Source organism: Podarcis filfolensis (genome assembly GCF_964270895.1).
Source record: "Podarcis filfolensis genome assembly, chromosome: 6".
NCBI lineage: Eukaryota > Metazoa > Chordata > Lepidosauria > Squamata > Lacertidae > Podarcis > Podarcis filfolensis.
The window spans coordinates 91,412,007-91,425,801 of NC_139609.1; the positions used below are offsets into that span (position 1 = coordinate 91,412,007).

Here is a 13,795-nt window from a genome sequence, read left to right on the forward strand (position 1 = left end):
AAGCCTGCAGATATTTTCCCCTTCTGTAAAATATATAACGTTTGATATTGACTTGATTTTCCTTTCCTGCCTTCTTACGGGACTCATAGATTCTTATTTAAACCTTGTTGAATGTCATATTAGTATCAACATGCATATATATTCAAAATGCTACACTGGAGTTAACTTACCAGCCCTACTGACAAGGCACCTCAGCAGCACTGCTGCCTTCTCAGTCGGTACATGATGGCAAATTTTCCCAATTAACAATTGGAGCTGTTGCTTCCTAGCTCGTGCTTACAAGCTGACTCTCGCTCTCAGCCCTGACTATATAATTTTATTTTAGTTTATTTTTGACAATTTAGTTTGGCGTGGTAATCAAGAGACTAAACATTTTGCTTGTCGTTAAGGCACTGATGTTGGGATAAATATCATGCTTTCTTGCCAGGAACAAAAGAGTGCATTAGATCTTTTGCTAAAAGCTGCTTCTTCTACCTCCCTTGCTCTCTTCTCTTGTGCTGCCTGGGTCTAAAGTTTTGGGGCCACAAACAGCAGGCAGATCCGGTAAAGCCCTCCCCTCAATTCTCATGCATGGGTGCTTTGTTTCTGTGCTGAGTTTGTACATTTTGCTGCTAGCTGTCTTTTATAATTTCACTTTAACCCCCCTCACTTTGAAATCAAGTCATTTTTGTTGAACGGTGTCGTCTGCATCTTTCTGTAATGTCTCCTTCAGCTTGTTTTAAAATAGGCTGCATCAAGCAAGAGTTCTAAGTATATATTCCAATCCATACTATTTTGTAAATGTTGGATGTCAAAGGCTCGCTCAACGCGTGGGTTTATGGGATGAGCACTCAGGACTGAGGTGTATCCAGAACTGTATTTACATTAGGGAAGTATTTGGAAATGAGGTTAGTGTGGCGTTCGTACGGAGCCCCCGGTCGTCTCACGGACGATTGACCCGTACACCACTAATCCACTGCCACCAACCAGGTCCTCCCTGGTAAAATCACTTCAGTCTCAGTCAGCTTTTCAATTCATAAAGAAGAGTGTATTTTATTTCAGACTTAAAACAAAACTATTACAGCATTCCAAACAGTGTTCCTCTTTACTTTCTTATTCTTATGTTCCTCTCTCTATCTCTGCTACCTCCCCACACTCAAGGACCAACTGCCCTAACTGTCTCTCTATTACCAACTGCCTTTCCCAACCAGCCAACCCACTCAAACCAACCAACTACCCACCCACAACTCCCAACGAACTAACTCCCAGAACTCCTCCCAGAACTCCTTTATAGACCCACTGACTCCACCCCCCTGGGCCCTGTCTTCGCAACCTATTTAACTATTTCCCCTCCAGCACTCTCTTATACATGGTAACATCACAGTTAGCAATAGATGTTCCCCTGAAGGCTTTGTTCATTGGGAAAAGGGTGTTCAGCATTCAGTCACAGATCTGTCAAACCTCTGTGCTCTGTCTCTTTCACAGGGTTAACAATTCCATCAGCTGCATATTGTCAGGAGAATAAGTTGTGCATATTCTGTGAATTGAACCAGACACTGGCCCTCATAATAAACAAGGGCATTGACTAGACAGACTTACTTTAGGTTATGAACTTCCACACTGTCCTGTTAGCATCATCAGGCATGGTAACAGATAAAGAAGATGCCAGCCATGTTGGTCCAATACCTTAATTGTTTTCATTTCTAGTTTAACGTGGTGACAGATTAGATGAGGAGACTGTGGTATTAGGCAGGAAGATGAGCAGGGATTTCCCCCAAGCTTTACAACTTAATCACAGATAAATTAAAAAATTGGAAAGGAAGAGTTCAGTCACTCATCCCACCCTTAACTCACAATGCATGTAACTCTGTAGAGTAAGACAAGATTCAGGAGAAGTGCAACTGTGTTCTTCCATAATACTTAGCATCCAATAAGAAATAGCAGCAAGAAATAACATTATTCTGGGAAACAACTGAAGGATGAATAGAATGTTCTTGGTCTAAAGCAGGTACCCCCAAACTCGGCCCTCTGGCTGTTTTGGGACTACAACTCCCATCATCCCTAGCTAACAGGACCAGTGGTCAGGGATGATAGGAACTGTAGTCCCAAAACAGCTGGAGGGCCGAGTTTAGGGGTGCCTGGTCTAAAGGGACTACGGATCATCTATTCCAATCCATATTCCCCAAAGCAGCTACTGTAGGGTCAACTTGGGCAGTCTAGATCTGAGTGTCATAAACATAATGTTACCAGTCCACAAGTGTATTCCTTCTCTTTTTAACCTCTAACCAATAATTCATTCTCTCCCTCCCCCCCCCCTCCGTCTTCCCCCAATTAACTGGGTACAATTTCACACCATTTCGTATTTCTAGTTGTAACACTTTATAGGTCTAGAGAAGCAGAACAGGAAGTGCATCCCCCAGACTAACAGGCCGCACCTGAGGCACCAGAGTACAAAATCACACAAGGTTTTCCAGTTGCGTTCCACTTCTAGTTTAAAAGCCTTCTGCATCTCTTTCCTGTTTTTTCTACAAGTTATGTTTGTGCATCTTGGCAAAGAGCATGAAAGTTAGGCTGTGGAATTGGGAAGAGCAGGTCTTCTGCGTTACCCAGCCACAGGAAATCTCATATGGGCTTGCCATTGCTTGCATAACTTCAGAGTATGTTCTGTGAAATGATTGCATTTCTCTTTCCAAAAGAACTTGCTGACTTCATGTTAATGTAGTGCAGTGGTTGTGATTACCCAGTAGTTTCAGTGTGGTTAGTTCTCATGCCCCTCTAATAATTTTAAGTTAATGCCTACATGATAAGGGCCATATTGTGTTCTTACATCTGAGTAATCGCACAGTGTGACCAAACCTCTTGAGTAAAGTTTTCTTGCGTGTTGCTGGAGCAGCATGGGAACTGACCTCTCTGCAGTGGCAGCACATTCACCCCTAAAGTAACCTTTGGTTTAGCAAGGATATTTTCTTTTGGTCTGTTGGGACTTGCTTAAAGGAACCAGTTCGAGGATACTGAAACAGCCCTGTAGTCTTGTACATCTCGGTGTATTTCCCCGTCTCTTTGTGAATACGCATTGTGTGCTTAAAGCTCACTCTCTCGCTTGTACCAGGCAAACCTCAGGGCTCCTCTGTCCTGCTTTTGTCTTTTCTTTCTTCCTTCCTTCCTTTTCTTTGAAAGTCTAGTGGCTCCTTTCCGTGGCAATACATGTTAGATGTTTCCTATGAAGAAAAGTGTAACTGACTTTTGTGTTTGTTTTACTTTTAACTAGGCTTCAGAGTTAGGTCAGAGTATAAATGAAAATGTCCTCAAACCTGCACAGGAGAAGGTAACTTTGGAAATGAGTACATTGGTGATGGGAACTGAATACCATTTTCCTTCTTACACACATGAGCTTCTCCAGTGTGAAATTGTGTGCACACAGAGTGGCAGTACAATTCCTCCCCGATGTAGTCTAAAAAACACTTCCCTGTTGGTGTTATCAAAAAACCAGGTTCTGGCATTATACTTCAAGAGATTTGCAGCCAAAGATCTGAGAGTCCAGTTCAAAACGGATGTGACATTGATATTTCCCCCTCATCCTTCTTGGCCGTTTAATTCGTCTGTCTCAAACGTTTTGTTTATTTATTATAATATCCTGCCCTTCCTCCAAGGAGCTCAGGGTGGCTTACGTGATTCATTCTCACAACAACCCTGTGAGGTAAGGTATTTTAAGGGGGGAAATGGCAGGTCTAATGTCACCCCATCCTGGCCAAGTCAAGACTTGAACCTGGGTCTTCCTGTTCCTAGTCCAACACAATACCCAGCACTCACACACCAGCACTCTTTGGCCGGATCATGCCACTCCTTCCAACAGCATACCTCCCTAGGCCCTCTTTGAAGGGTTCCCCAAGATCCTGCTAGTTTTTTTAAAACCATAATCTTGCTTGACTTCCCTCCACTCCCACTCTTGGTTTCATTGTTTAGTATTTATTCATGCATGTCCATGAAACCTTATATGCCTAAAAATCCAATTTTAAGCCTTCATCTTAATACAAGTGACATTCAAAGATCCAGCTAGTTTAACACAGAGGGCAGAGTTGCAAAGCTCGCTGCAGATAAAGCCCCCTAAAAGCTAGAAAATGCCATAGATAAATAATATGGGGCATTACTGAGAAATTTTCACAAATGCCTGACATAATAGAGACTTGGGACATGTTTGAACACTTAATTGAATACCCTAAGATGGGCATTAGCACATGTTAATCCCTGAGGCTGGGGCAGCTGCGGAAAAGCCCCTCCGCAAACTGCTGTTCTCACGTTTCCCAGAGATCACAGGTGAGCTAAATACTGGAAAGGAGCCTATGTTAATATTTCAGGGCGTGCAGAGAAGGGTTTCCCAACCTGGTGCTTAGGATGTTGTGGAACTGCAGCTCCTGCCATCCCTGATCTTTGCCCATCTAGATAGCCCTGATGGTGGCTGTACTCCAAAACATCTGGAGGGGGACACGAGGCTGGGAAAGGTGGTACAGAGAGAGAGATATTTTCGGAATCATGTTATATAATTCCATTTTCATCAAGTACTGGTTGTTCCCATGAATATGATTCAGTTCGGTGTTTCAGCTTTCTGAATTTCAGATCTGCAGTGTGATTTTTATAGTCTCTTTTTATTAATAGCAACCTGTCAGGTTATGTCCATTTTGCAGACAAGGAAGTGGGGCTAAAATAAATAAAATAAGTGGGGCTAAAATAAATAAAATGCAAAAGCTTATGCAACGAGTGCAGAGTTGAACTCAGAACCCTGGTGGTATTCTAGCTTGTTGAACCCTAAGATTATTCACTTTTACTCTAGGCCAGTGGTTCCCAATTAGCTAAGTACTGCAGACCCCCTGTTTTTCAAAAGCCAAGCCATGCACCCTTTACTTTTGAAAATGTTGGTATCTCTGTGGTAGCTTTGGTTATGTGAATGGTGCCACCATACCCTCCCACATGTCCCAGTGCAAAACTTTGGGGCCACGCTCCTGCATGTGTTTTGTAACCCGTGCGAGAGCACGGTGTCAAAAAATGCATAGTTTTGGGGCACCGTGATCTCGGCTGAGAACGAGGGACTTTTTCAGCCCCTGGTCCATCAATGGCAGTTCTCCTCTAAAGACACAATATTGCTAAATTAAAGGTAGAATAATTAAGCTTTGAGGCTTATGATCTGTACTGCATCAATTGCAAACTTTTGAACCGAGTTAGATATTATTTTAGATGTCATCAGACATCTTAGGAGGGGCTCTGAATAATGTGTAAAGTTCTAAATAAGGAATGCATTTATGATGTAAAAAAGAATATGATTATACTTGTAAGAATTGCCTCACTTTTTAAAGTAAATGCTCATCGTGCCATTGGTTTCTTGATTGCTTAGTATGCTGCATCCAAAGTCTTTGGCTCCCCCAAGGAAGATTAATTCCAGAGTTCTTAGCAGATAACCTTTTAAAAGTAGCAAACTCTCCTGACCTCATTTGTCTGTGGAATGAAAGATTTGTGTTTACTTTTGGTGCAAATAGCATTTCTCTCAGGTAGCTGTGGCATCATTTTGTTCCGCGCCTAACTTTGGACATCTTGATTCATGTAGGTAAAAGATGGAAAAATTATGGATGATGTTTCCCAGGGAGTCTCGCATTTGGCTTCCAAGGTACGATGTGGCCTTCCTAGCAGATAGAAGGCCAGGAATTAAGCCAGTCTCCATATTCCTTAGGCATGCTGTCCTCCAGCGCTAGAAGCAATTTCTCCTGCAGCAACACAGCATTGACAAAACAGCTGTCTATTCTGTTGTTGTTTTTTATTTAGGCCCAAGTCACACGTGTCACTGAAAGTGATTGGGTTGCATCTGTTTTGCATGGAAATCAGTTTGACTATGACCTCACATGCAAGGAGCCGGCATTTATGCTGTGGCTGAACAAATCATTGAATGTTACAGCAATGTGTGAACCAGGCTCATGTGTGAAAACTGACTCCCTCAATATCTAGTAAAGGGTATTTCATAAATGGTACGTGTACCATTGATGTGACAAAAAACATTTTCCTGTGAGCTCACAGGATGCATTTCTAAAACAAATTCTCTTCCTCATTATGAAACGTAGCAATGAGTGGGCCAATGACCAGCCATAAAGTTGGCAAAGGAATATGGAAACAGCTTAAATTGAATACAAAGACTTCTAAATTTTGCTAATATACGTGCCTTCTCCCTTTCTTCTGTTCTTGCTGCCAATGCTTAATAAAACCGGTAAGTGCTGATGCTTCCTAGTTTAAACTATTTTTCTCTTGAATGCTTTGATTTTAAAATTGCTCTGATGCTTTTTTAAGAAAAGCAGTGTGTAAATTTCCTTGGAAAGATGTATAGCGTTAGTACTTTTCGTAGCTCTGGTATCGGTGGTGAGCTCACCTTTCATGAACATGTTGTGTTTGTCCCTTATATGAAAGGTTCCCAAACTCTGGCCCATGAAGAGTTGGTGGCCTGCAAGCTTCATGCAGGTGGTCCCTAGGATTTGTGGTTGAAGATGAGAGACAGCGCATCTGTTGGATAAGACATTTATATTGGCTTCTAATTACATTTGTTTGCTTCTTTTATTTATTTTACTTTATTGTGTTACAAATTGGAATTCAAATTGTAATACAATGAAATGCAGTACTGTATATAATAAATAAAAGAAATCGAAATCAAATTAGAATCCATATGGCATCTACCGCACTGCATTAAAATTGTTGCAGCAGGCAGAAAAATCATGAAGTGGCAGCTTTTCAGGTTCTTCATCTGAGCCTATTAGCTAATCTTAACGTTTTAAGGCTTGGCCTATTTTGCTAAGAGTCTGGTCCCTTTGACTCAGTGGCTCAAAGCGGAGTGTCTTCTAGTTTCTAGAGCTCCACTTTCAGAGGCAGGTGATTAAGCTGGTTCTGCCGCTCTTCCACCACGCCAACTCCCCCAAAATGATATTTTGTCACAAATGATGTTTTTGTAATCTTCCTTTGGGTTTTCCTTCTCCATTTTGCCCCAACCTCTATTTCACAGGTCCAGGGAGCAAGTAGTAAGGGATGGCGAGATGTTACCACTTTCTTTTCTGGAAAATCAGATGAGTCTTCTGAAAGGTACCCCTATTTGTGTATTTGTGTTATATGTGTACTCTCCAGGCTTCCATGTCTCACATATCTGTTTTGATTGGCAGCTGCTGTGGCCAAAGAACACAGACATGGTTGTATTCCACGATAATCCTTCTAGAATCCAGTGGGTGTAAAACCCTTTTATTAGACCTATATGTCCCTTATTCATTTTCTTCTGACCTTTTCCAAATCCTCAGAAACATCTTTACAGCATTTTAAAACATGAACACAACTTGAAACAACTGGCACCTTTTCTCCCAAAACCATTATGTTCAAATATGCTTGCTTTTGGTCTCACACCATTCTTAAAAACTTAAGAAAATTAAAAATTGAGAGGTTGAGAAAACCTGTTCTGTATGCTGCTCTGTTTTATTTGTGATATATGCATTTGTTCTGTTTTTAATCTGGTCTTTAGGAAATATTATTGAATGTAATTGTTGTAGTTTTATGTAAACCACTCAGAGATTTTTATTATGTGAAATGGCATGCACAGTTTATTTTTAGATAAACCAGACAACGCATGATATCCCTCTCCTAAACTTCATCACTGCTGACTATAGGGTATTTCCATCCCATCCCATCATGGATGGCATAGTGTTGCCTCCCTGTAATATTTACATTGCAGTGACTCCAGAGTTGGCTTTAGCTGGGGTTATGGTGGAGCCTACACAAAAGCACATGCACACACAGCTACTTTTTCGCCCCTTCACTTCTAAGGTGGAGATTGAATAGTGTAGCGTAACAGCAGATCAAGATGCGAGACTGAACACGATAGCAGCCCTTCTGATCCATGCTGTGCTGAAATGAACTAGTCTTCTGTTCTCCTGTGTTTTCTTCCTTGAAAGGCCGCCAGAGGGTGACAGCTACCAGAACAGCAGTGGTGAAGGCTACCAGAACAATGCAGTGGATCAAAGCTTTTGGGAGACCTTTGGCAATTCGGATCCGCCCAAAACCCACAAGTCCCCAAGCAGCGACAGCTGGACGTACGTGGACAATTCTACCGAGAAGAAGAGCTCTGATAGCTGGGATGTCTGGGGGTCGGGGACAGTCTCCAATAACAAGAACAGTAACAGTGACAGCTGGGAAAACTGGGAGACCAACTGGGAGAATGCAGCCGGGGAGGGCAAAACCAAAATGACCCCTAAGAAGACGACAAAAGAATCTTCTTCAGCGGCTGAAGAAGGCTGGGATAACCAGAACTGGTAGGACTTGTATCCCTGTCCATCATGGCAGAGGGAAAAGTCATACTTCTGATGGAAAGCTTTCCCATGTAACTGGATTAACGTCCTTGTCATTTTTGGGCCTGTTTAAACCTCATGCTTACTGTTCCATTCTCTTTCCACTCCTGTTTACAACTACTACAAAAAAAGACATTGGTTTGTAGATTCTTGTAATTACCATATGAAGACGTGTCTCTCCCATGGAAATGACCTTGTGCATTCTTAGATATATTCTCACCATGCTGCTGTTGTATGCGGAGCATGCCGACTTCCTAAAGCGAGAGCCTGGAGGAAGTAAGCCCATGCAAGCATACTTTCATAGCACAATGCTGCATGTGTAGTCTTGCGAGATTGCCCAGCTTCTCATTGGAATTTCAGGTGAAGTTCTGGAGAACTTCTGGATAAGCTGATATGAGTGCGTCTTCAACTGATTGCAGATTACTGAACTGATTGCGGATTAGTGGACTGAGACTGAAGTTGCCGGGGTGGGTTTGAAACAATAGAAAATGGTAATTAAGATGCTGTTGAAGCAGTTTTTAGATTTATCAAGGTGTGAAAGGAAAAACAATAACTCTTTACCTTATTCAGCTAAATCTCTGTCGCAGAAGAAACAAGGTTTGAGCTTCTTCCGTATGAACTCTTGGAGAGTCAAGAGCAAGATACTTCCTTTTCCTGCCCTTGGTAGTTTCCATTTCTTTTTAAAAATTAAATGAAAAATGTCACATTGTTTTTGTTCCCTCAAAGGTTCCATTTGCTCTTTTTGGTTTTTACCAGAACTGCCTGATATCAGAAATGACGAAAGTGTTTGGAAGGATTAGACAAGATAGTTAAACAGAACTCGTGAATGAAAGAAGCAAATTTCTTGAGCAACCGAACATGAGTTTGGTACTTTGACTGCATTTATAGATAAAATCAGTATATAAGATTCCAAAATCGATACCTCTCCTCCCCCCTCCCCCCAAACAAACAGACAAACAAATCAGAAGGAAGGTAATCAAGAGGGGTCAGGTTGTAAGTTTCATCATGTTGGCTGCTTTGCATGACTTTTGAGAAGAATTCAGGTATTTATTTCTACAGGTCTTAACGTATGTTATTGATGCTTGTGGTCAATAGATCTTCTTTTGTCATCTGTCTCCCTTTGTAATGTGTTACAGCATAGCATGACTGCTAATGTTGTGAGAAGCTCCTGGAAAACTTGGGATCATGGTGTAATTGGTTGAATTCCACTGTGGATAGCAGAATTGCAGGAGAGTGGGGTGGGCGGCTCCTCTCATACCAGTGTGGAAACTTTGCTTGCAAACCTACATTTCATATGTTTGAATCTCTGCCCAAGAACACCTTTGCATTGGCAGGTGGACTATTTCTGGGGTTCCGTGGACCTGAGCCTGGTCTTCTGATAAGCTTTTGCACAGACTTAGACCTCCAGAAGTCAGCTAAGGTTGTCTGCTGTATATAACTGTCCACACACACACACACACAAACACACACACAGTGAACTTACCCACTAAGTATTAATAGTTTCCTAGGATTTTTGTGTATTGTTTGGTATGTCAGTATCTACTTTGTAAAGAAATATGACCTTGTTGGCTTGTTCTGCCGTACTTAATCACTAGCCTTTCAAGCTGCCAACTGAAATGTTCTTCGAGTATTTTCATTGTTTATGCTCCGCCATCCTCTGCTCTCAACAGTCTAGCGCCCTTTCAGTGAGTCTGTGGTGGCCGTGGTGCTTCCCTGTGCCAGACAGACTCCTGTGTCCTCTTCTGAGATCTCTGCCCATGTATAATGGCTCCTTTGAAAAAGGAAAAAGTCAGGGCGCAGTGAGAGTTAACGCCTTTCCTTAGTGTTGGTTCTGACATTTTTTGTAAACACCGTGACCCATTGAGTGGTATTTTTTTACTCCCCTCCCTGTTCTAAAGATAACATCATGGGAACTTAATTGCATGTTCAACATGTAGTGGCTGGCGTAAATTTATACCTGACCCTTTTTATCTGCTCTCTTTAGTACATGTTTGCTGCCCGAGTCTCAGAGCCAATGCATGTGCTCTGCAGATCTGCTATACCCATGATTTGGCAGGAAATCTTTTGATTAAAGCATCACAGTAACAGGGATGGGAAAATGTACTTTGAGCTCACTGCTGACATAGTCGACCTGAATTAATATTAACTCCTCTGCATCATCTTGAATTGCTTTGTTACTCTTTTTTTCTGCCACTCCCCAAAATATCCATACGTTCCTAGTCTGTATGAACAAATGAATGTTATATTTGTAAAATAATAATAATACGCCTCCTCTCCTGTTCTCACCGTTTTCTCCAAACCTAGCAGATTTTTCTCTGCTCTTGTAATACTTTTGTCATTTCAGATGTATCTACCCTTCGAGATCAACACTTCATCAGTCACATTCTTAAATGCACCATTGGTGGTGCTGACATCTTAGTAAAACAATGCACAGGAAAGGTTTTGATGTCAGAGCTCAAGGTGCCCTATTTATTCTTCCGAAATCATGATCAATTCTTACAGAGAAGGGTAGCATGCAGTTGCTGGGGAAGGGACGAAGCTGCTTTTGATTCACCTTTAGTCACAGTCTCAGCAAGGCTATATCTGTTGTAGCCTTAAGAATGGCCACTTGACTGATTGCCTGTGGCAGGGAATCTTTTTTTAAATCAAAAGTTTTGTTTTTAAATGTCATTGATGCCTAGCATGTATGCATGAGCTGGTGGGCTTGGAAATATGCTTTTAAACTAATGTGTTTGACCGCAAATCTGGCCTAGGCAATCATACAGGTTAATGAAAGGGTATGGTGCTCCAGTGAGCAAAATCTGAATTGGCAGAGTGATTGCAGCATTGAATATAGGCCTTCTCTCCTGTTGTGTTACTTCTTTCTTTTGAAAGGGTTGATTCCTCCACCCTCAGCTCACTTTTCTGACTATGAACTACCTTTCAGATCTCTCTATACTGCAGGTTGAAAGATGTGTGCAGAAACAGCACAGCCATTGCTTATTTGAAAAAGCTTAATTGCATTATAAGAAATCAGTTTTTAAAAGCCATTCAATGCAAATGTATTAGACTAAGAATCAGAGAGTTACTTTCACGCTGTGCTTCCTTTCAGCATGTGCTGCTTATTTAGCTTTTTTTGGGGGGGGTGGGGTTGATGAGAATTTAAAGGCTTTTTTCAGGGAGAAGAAGAAACAACACCCTTTGATGCTGACCTACCCCCAAACCCTAAAAACCACATGGTATCCCTCAAGCAAGAATGATGCAGTTGCAAATGGGTTGCTGTTTTTTTAAAAAAATAAATGTGTGAGGAAGCACTATAGGGGGATACCTGGCCTGCATGCCTATTCCTAAGAAGCTGAAATGGGAGAACTAGAAATAACCCCAGCATTATGATTTCTGTTTAATACAGTTCGTGGCAATAGGAGATAAACCCATGGTACAGCATCATTTAAGTAGTGTGGGCTGGGCTGGCTACATGAATGGAACCAAGTCTCTAGACTACTCACCTGTCCTAAATGGCACATGAGCTGCTCTATCCTGCCTTTTCTTTCTGAATTGAGGTCCAGCCACCTCCGCGCTGACCTCTCTCAGTGCCAATTCAGATGCTTCATTCCTGCACAAAGCACTGCACAAGTGCTTTGGAAGATGTGATTTGGAGTGGAAAATACACAAATGTGGGTGAACGTGGGTGCCAGACTCCATTGTCTGGCTCTAGGGATTTAGCTAATATGAGGGTTTGGCACTCCGTTCTAACTTTTTCCGAATGATTCCCTCAGCCCTTGGAAATCAGCTGTCTGCGAGATGGAACAATTAAGCAAGCCATGTGGGCTACCAAAAGCCCTTCCGCATGCCAGTAGGGCAGCGCCCCAGCAAAATTGCCAGGTTCATCTTTGGGGCAATAAAGAGCCATTTGTAAAGGTGGGCGTTTTTAATCACACAACCAGGTGTCTGTAGTGCTGGGGTTCACGATTTAAGACCTCTTTCTGTACAGTCTTGCTGGGATCTCTTCATATCCTCCAAGAATCTAGCACCCCCCAACCCTCGTCTAACATTCCATGGGTAGAAATTTTTTATGTATTGGTGTAGTAATTTGTGCAATAACTTTAAAACTGTGAGGTGAACCTCCTCTTGATCCAGAAAGCCTCTCTGTACATTTGACTTAAATGGGACAGAAATAAAGTACCAGTGGAGGATTCTGCCCAAAGCTTTTGAATACAGAAGGGATGGCTTTGAGAGATGTATCTGAGGTTCTTAACCTTCCTTTGCATTCTAGGTTGGAATGACTGGTCTTTGGGTCTCTCTTTAAGAGAGGCGGGGAGTTGTGGGACATGAGAAGCCTTTCAGTTTTCCTGCTGTGTATTTGTGAAGTTCACAGGACCTGTGAGCACTATTCCTTGTTCTGTAAAGTGGTACTGAACTTGAACCTACAGTGTCATCTTAAAAGCAAAATAAAACAATAAAGCAAGAGATATGGAACAAAGCAGCTCACGTTGCCTGAAGACTGACTTTAGAAATAAAGACGAAAATGATACCTGTTGTCTTGATGATAATAATAATAATTTTATTATTTATATGCTGCCCAGCTGACTGGGTTGATTGAACCATGAGCCCTATGGAAGCTCTATCCCCATCCTGTCTTTTATTTTTAAATGGAATTGCGCAATCACACTTAACGCTGTGTTGCTGGGACTTGAGTGTTACTTATTTCTATTACATTGCATATATATTCTACCTTTCCTCTAAGGAGCTCAAGGTTAGGCAAAGAGACGATGATTGTTCCAAGGTCACCTAAGCAAACTTCATGACTGAGTTAGGGCGTTGAACCCTAGTCTCACAGCTCGTCGTCCAACACACTAAACACTATACCACACTGAGACACTGCACCAGACTCCCAGTACAGTGGTACCTCGGGTTAAGTACTTAATTCGTTCTGGAGGTCCGTTTTTAACCTGAAACTGTTCTTAACCTGAAGCACCACTTTAGTTAATGGGGCCTCCTGCTGCTGCTGCGCCGCCGGAGCACGATTTCTGTTCTCATCCTGAAGCAAAGTTCTTAACCTGAAGCACTATTTCTGGGTTAGCGGAGTCTGTAACCTGAAGCGTATGCAACCTGAGGTACCACTGTAGTTAGTTAATGGCTACCTGGCTGTTTTTTGATGGGTGGGTGGAATTCAACTACTTAACTAATGTTCTGCATTAAGCTCAAGTACTTTTACAAAGTACAGCTTCCTCTACATGCTCAGGTGTTGGTTGACCCTAATATAGATGTTTCCATGTTGAAAGGCTTCAAAGAGTACAGACTACAAGAAGTCTGAAAGGCACATCCACTGAAAATAGGCTGATTTGCTGGTGGCTTTCAAATGCCTTGAAAATTCCAGAAGATGGTTCACATGCTCCATGAGAGCAGCACAGGAGGCAATGGGTTTTGCTGAGCTTTGTAGGTAAAGGTAAAGGTACCCCTCCCGTACGGGCCAGTCGTGT

At 42.0% G+C, this 13,795-nt stretch overlaps 2 protein-coding genes across 4 annotated transcripts in view; both read left to right on the plus strand.

Annotated features, from left to right (window-relative positions):
* The window catches only part of ARFGAP1 (ARF GTPase activating protein 1), a 42,864-nt gene extending 30,066 nt beyond the window's left edge, over positions 1-12,798 (plus strand). The window contains exons 10-14 of one of the 3 annotated variants that reach the window (XM_083618919.1): positions 514-543; positions 3,248-3,304; positions 5,576-5,635; positions 7,010-7,086; positions 7,944-12,798. In XM_083618919.1, the coding sequence (XP_083475045.1) occupies positions 514-543; positions 3,248-3,304; positions 5,576-5,635; positions 7,010-7,086; positions 7,944-8,304 (585 nt within the window). In that variant the 3' untranslated portion in view covers positions 8,305-12,798. The remainder of the gene's footprint in view (positions 1-513; positions 544-3,247; positions 3,305-5,575; positions 5,636-7,009; positions 7,087-7,943) is intronic. The other 2 variants (XM_083618920.1, XM_083618921.1) reach the window with 2 other exon arrangements.
* Positions 1-13,795, plus strand: part of LOC310764693 (uncharacterized protein) — an 88,599-nt gene that overhangs the window by 61,721 nt on the left and 13,083 nt on the right. The gene's annotated exons all lie outside the window — the stretch shown is intronic.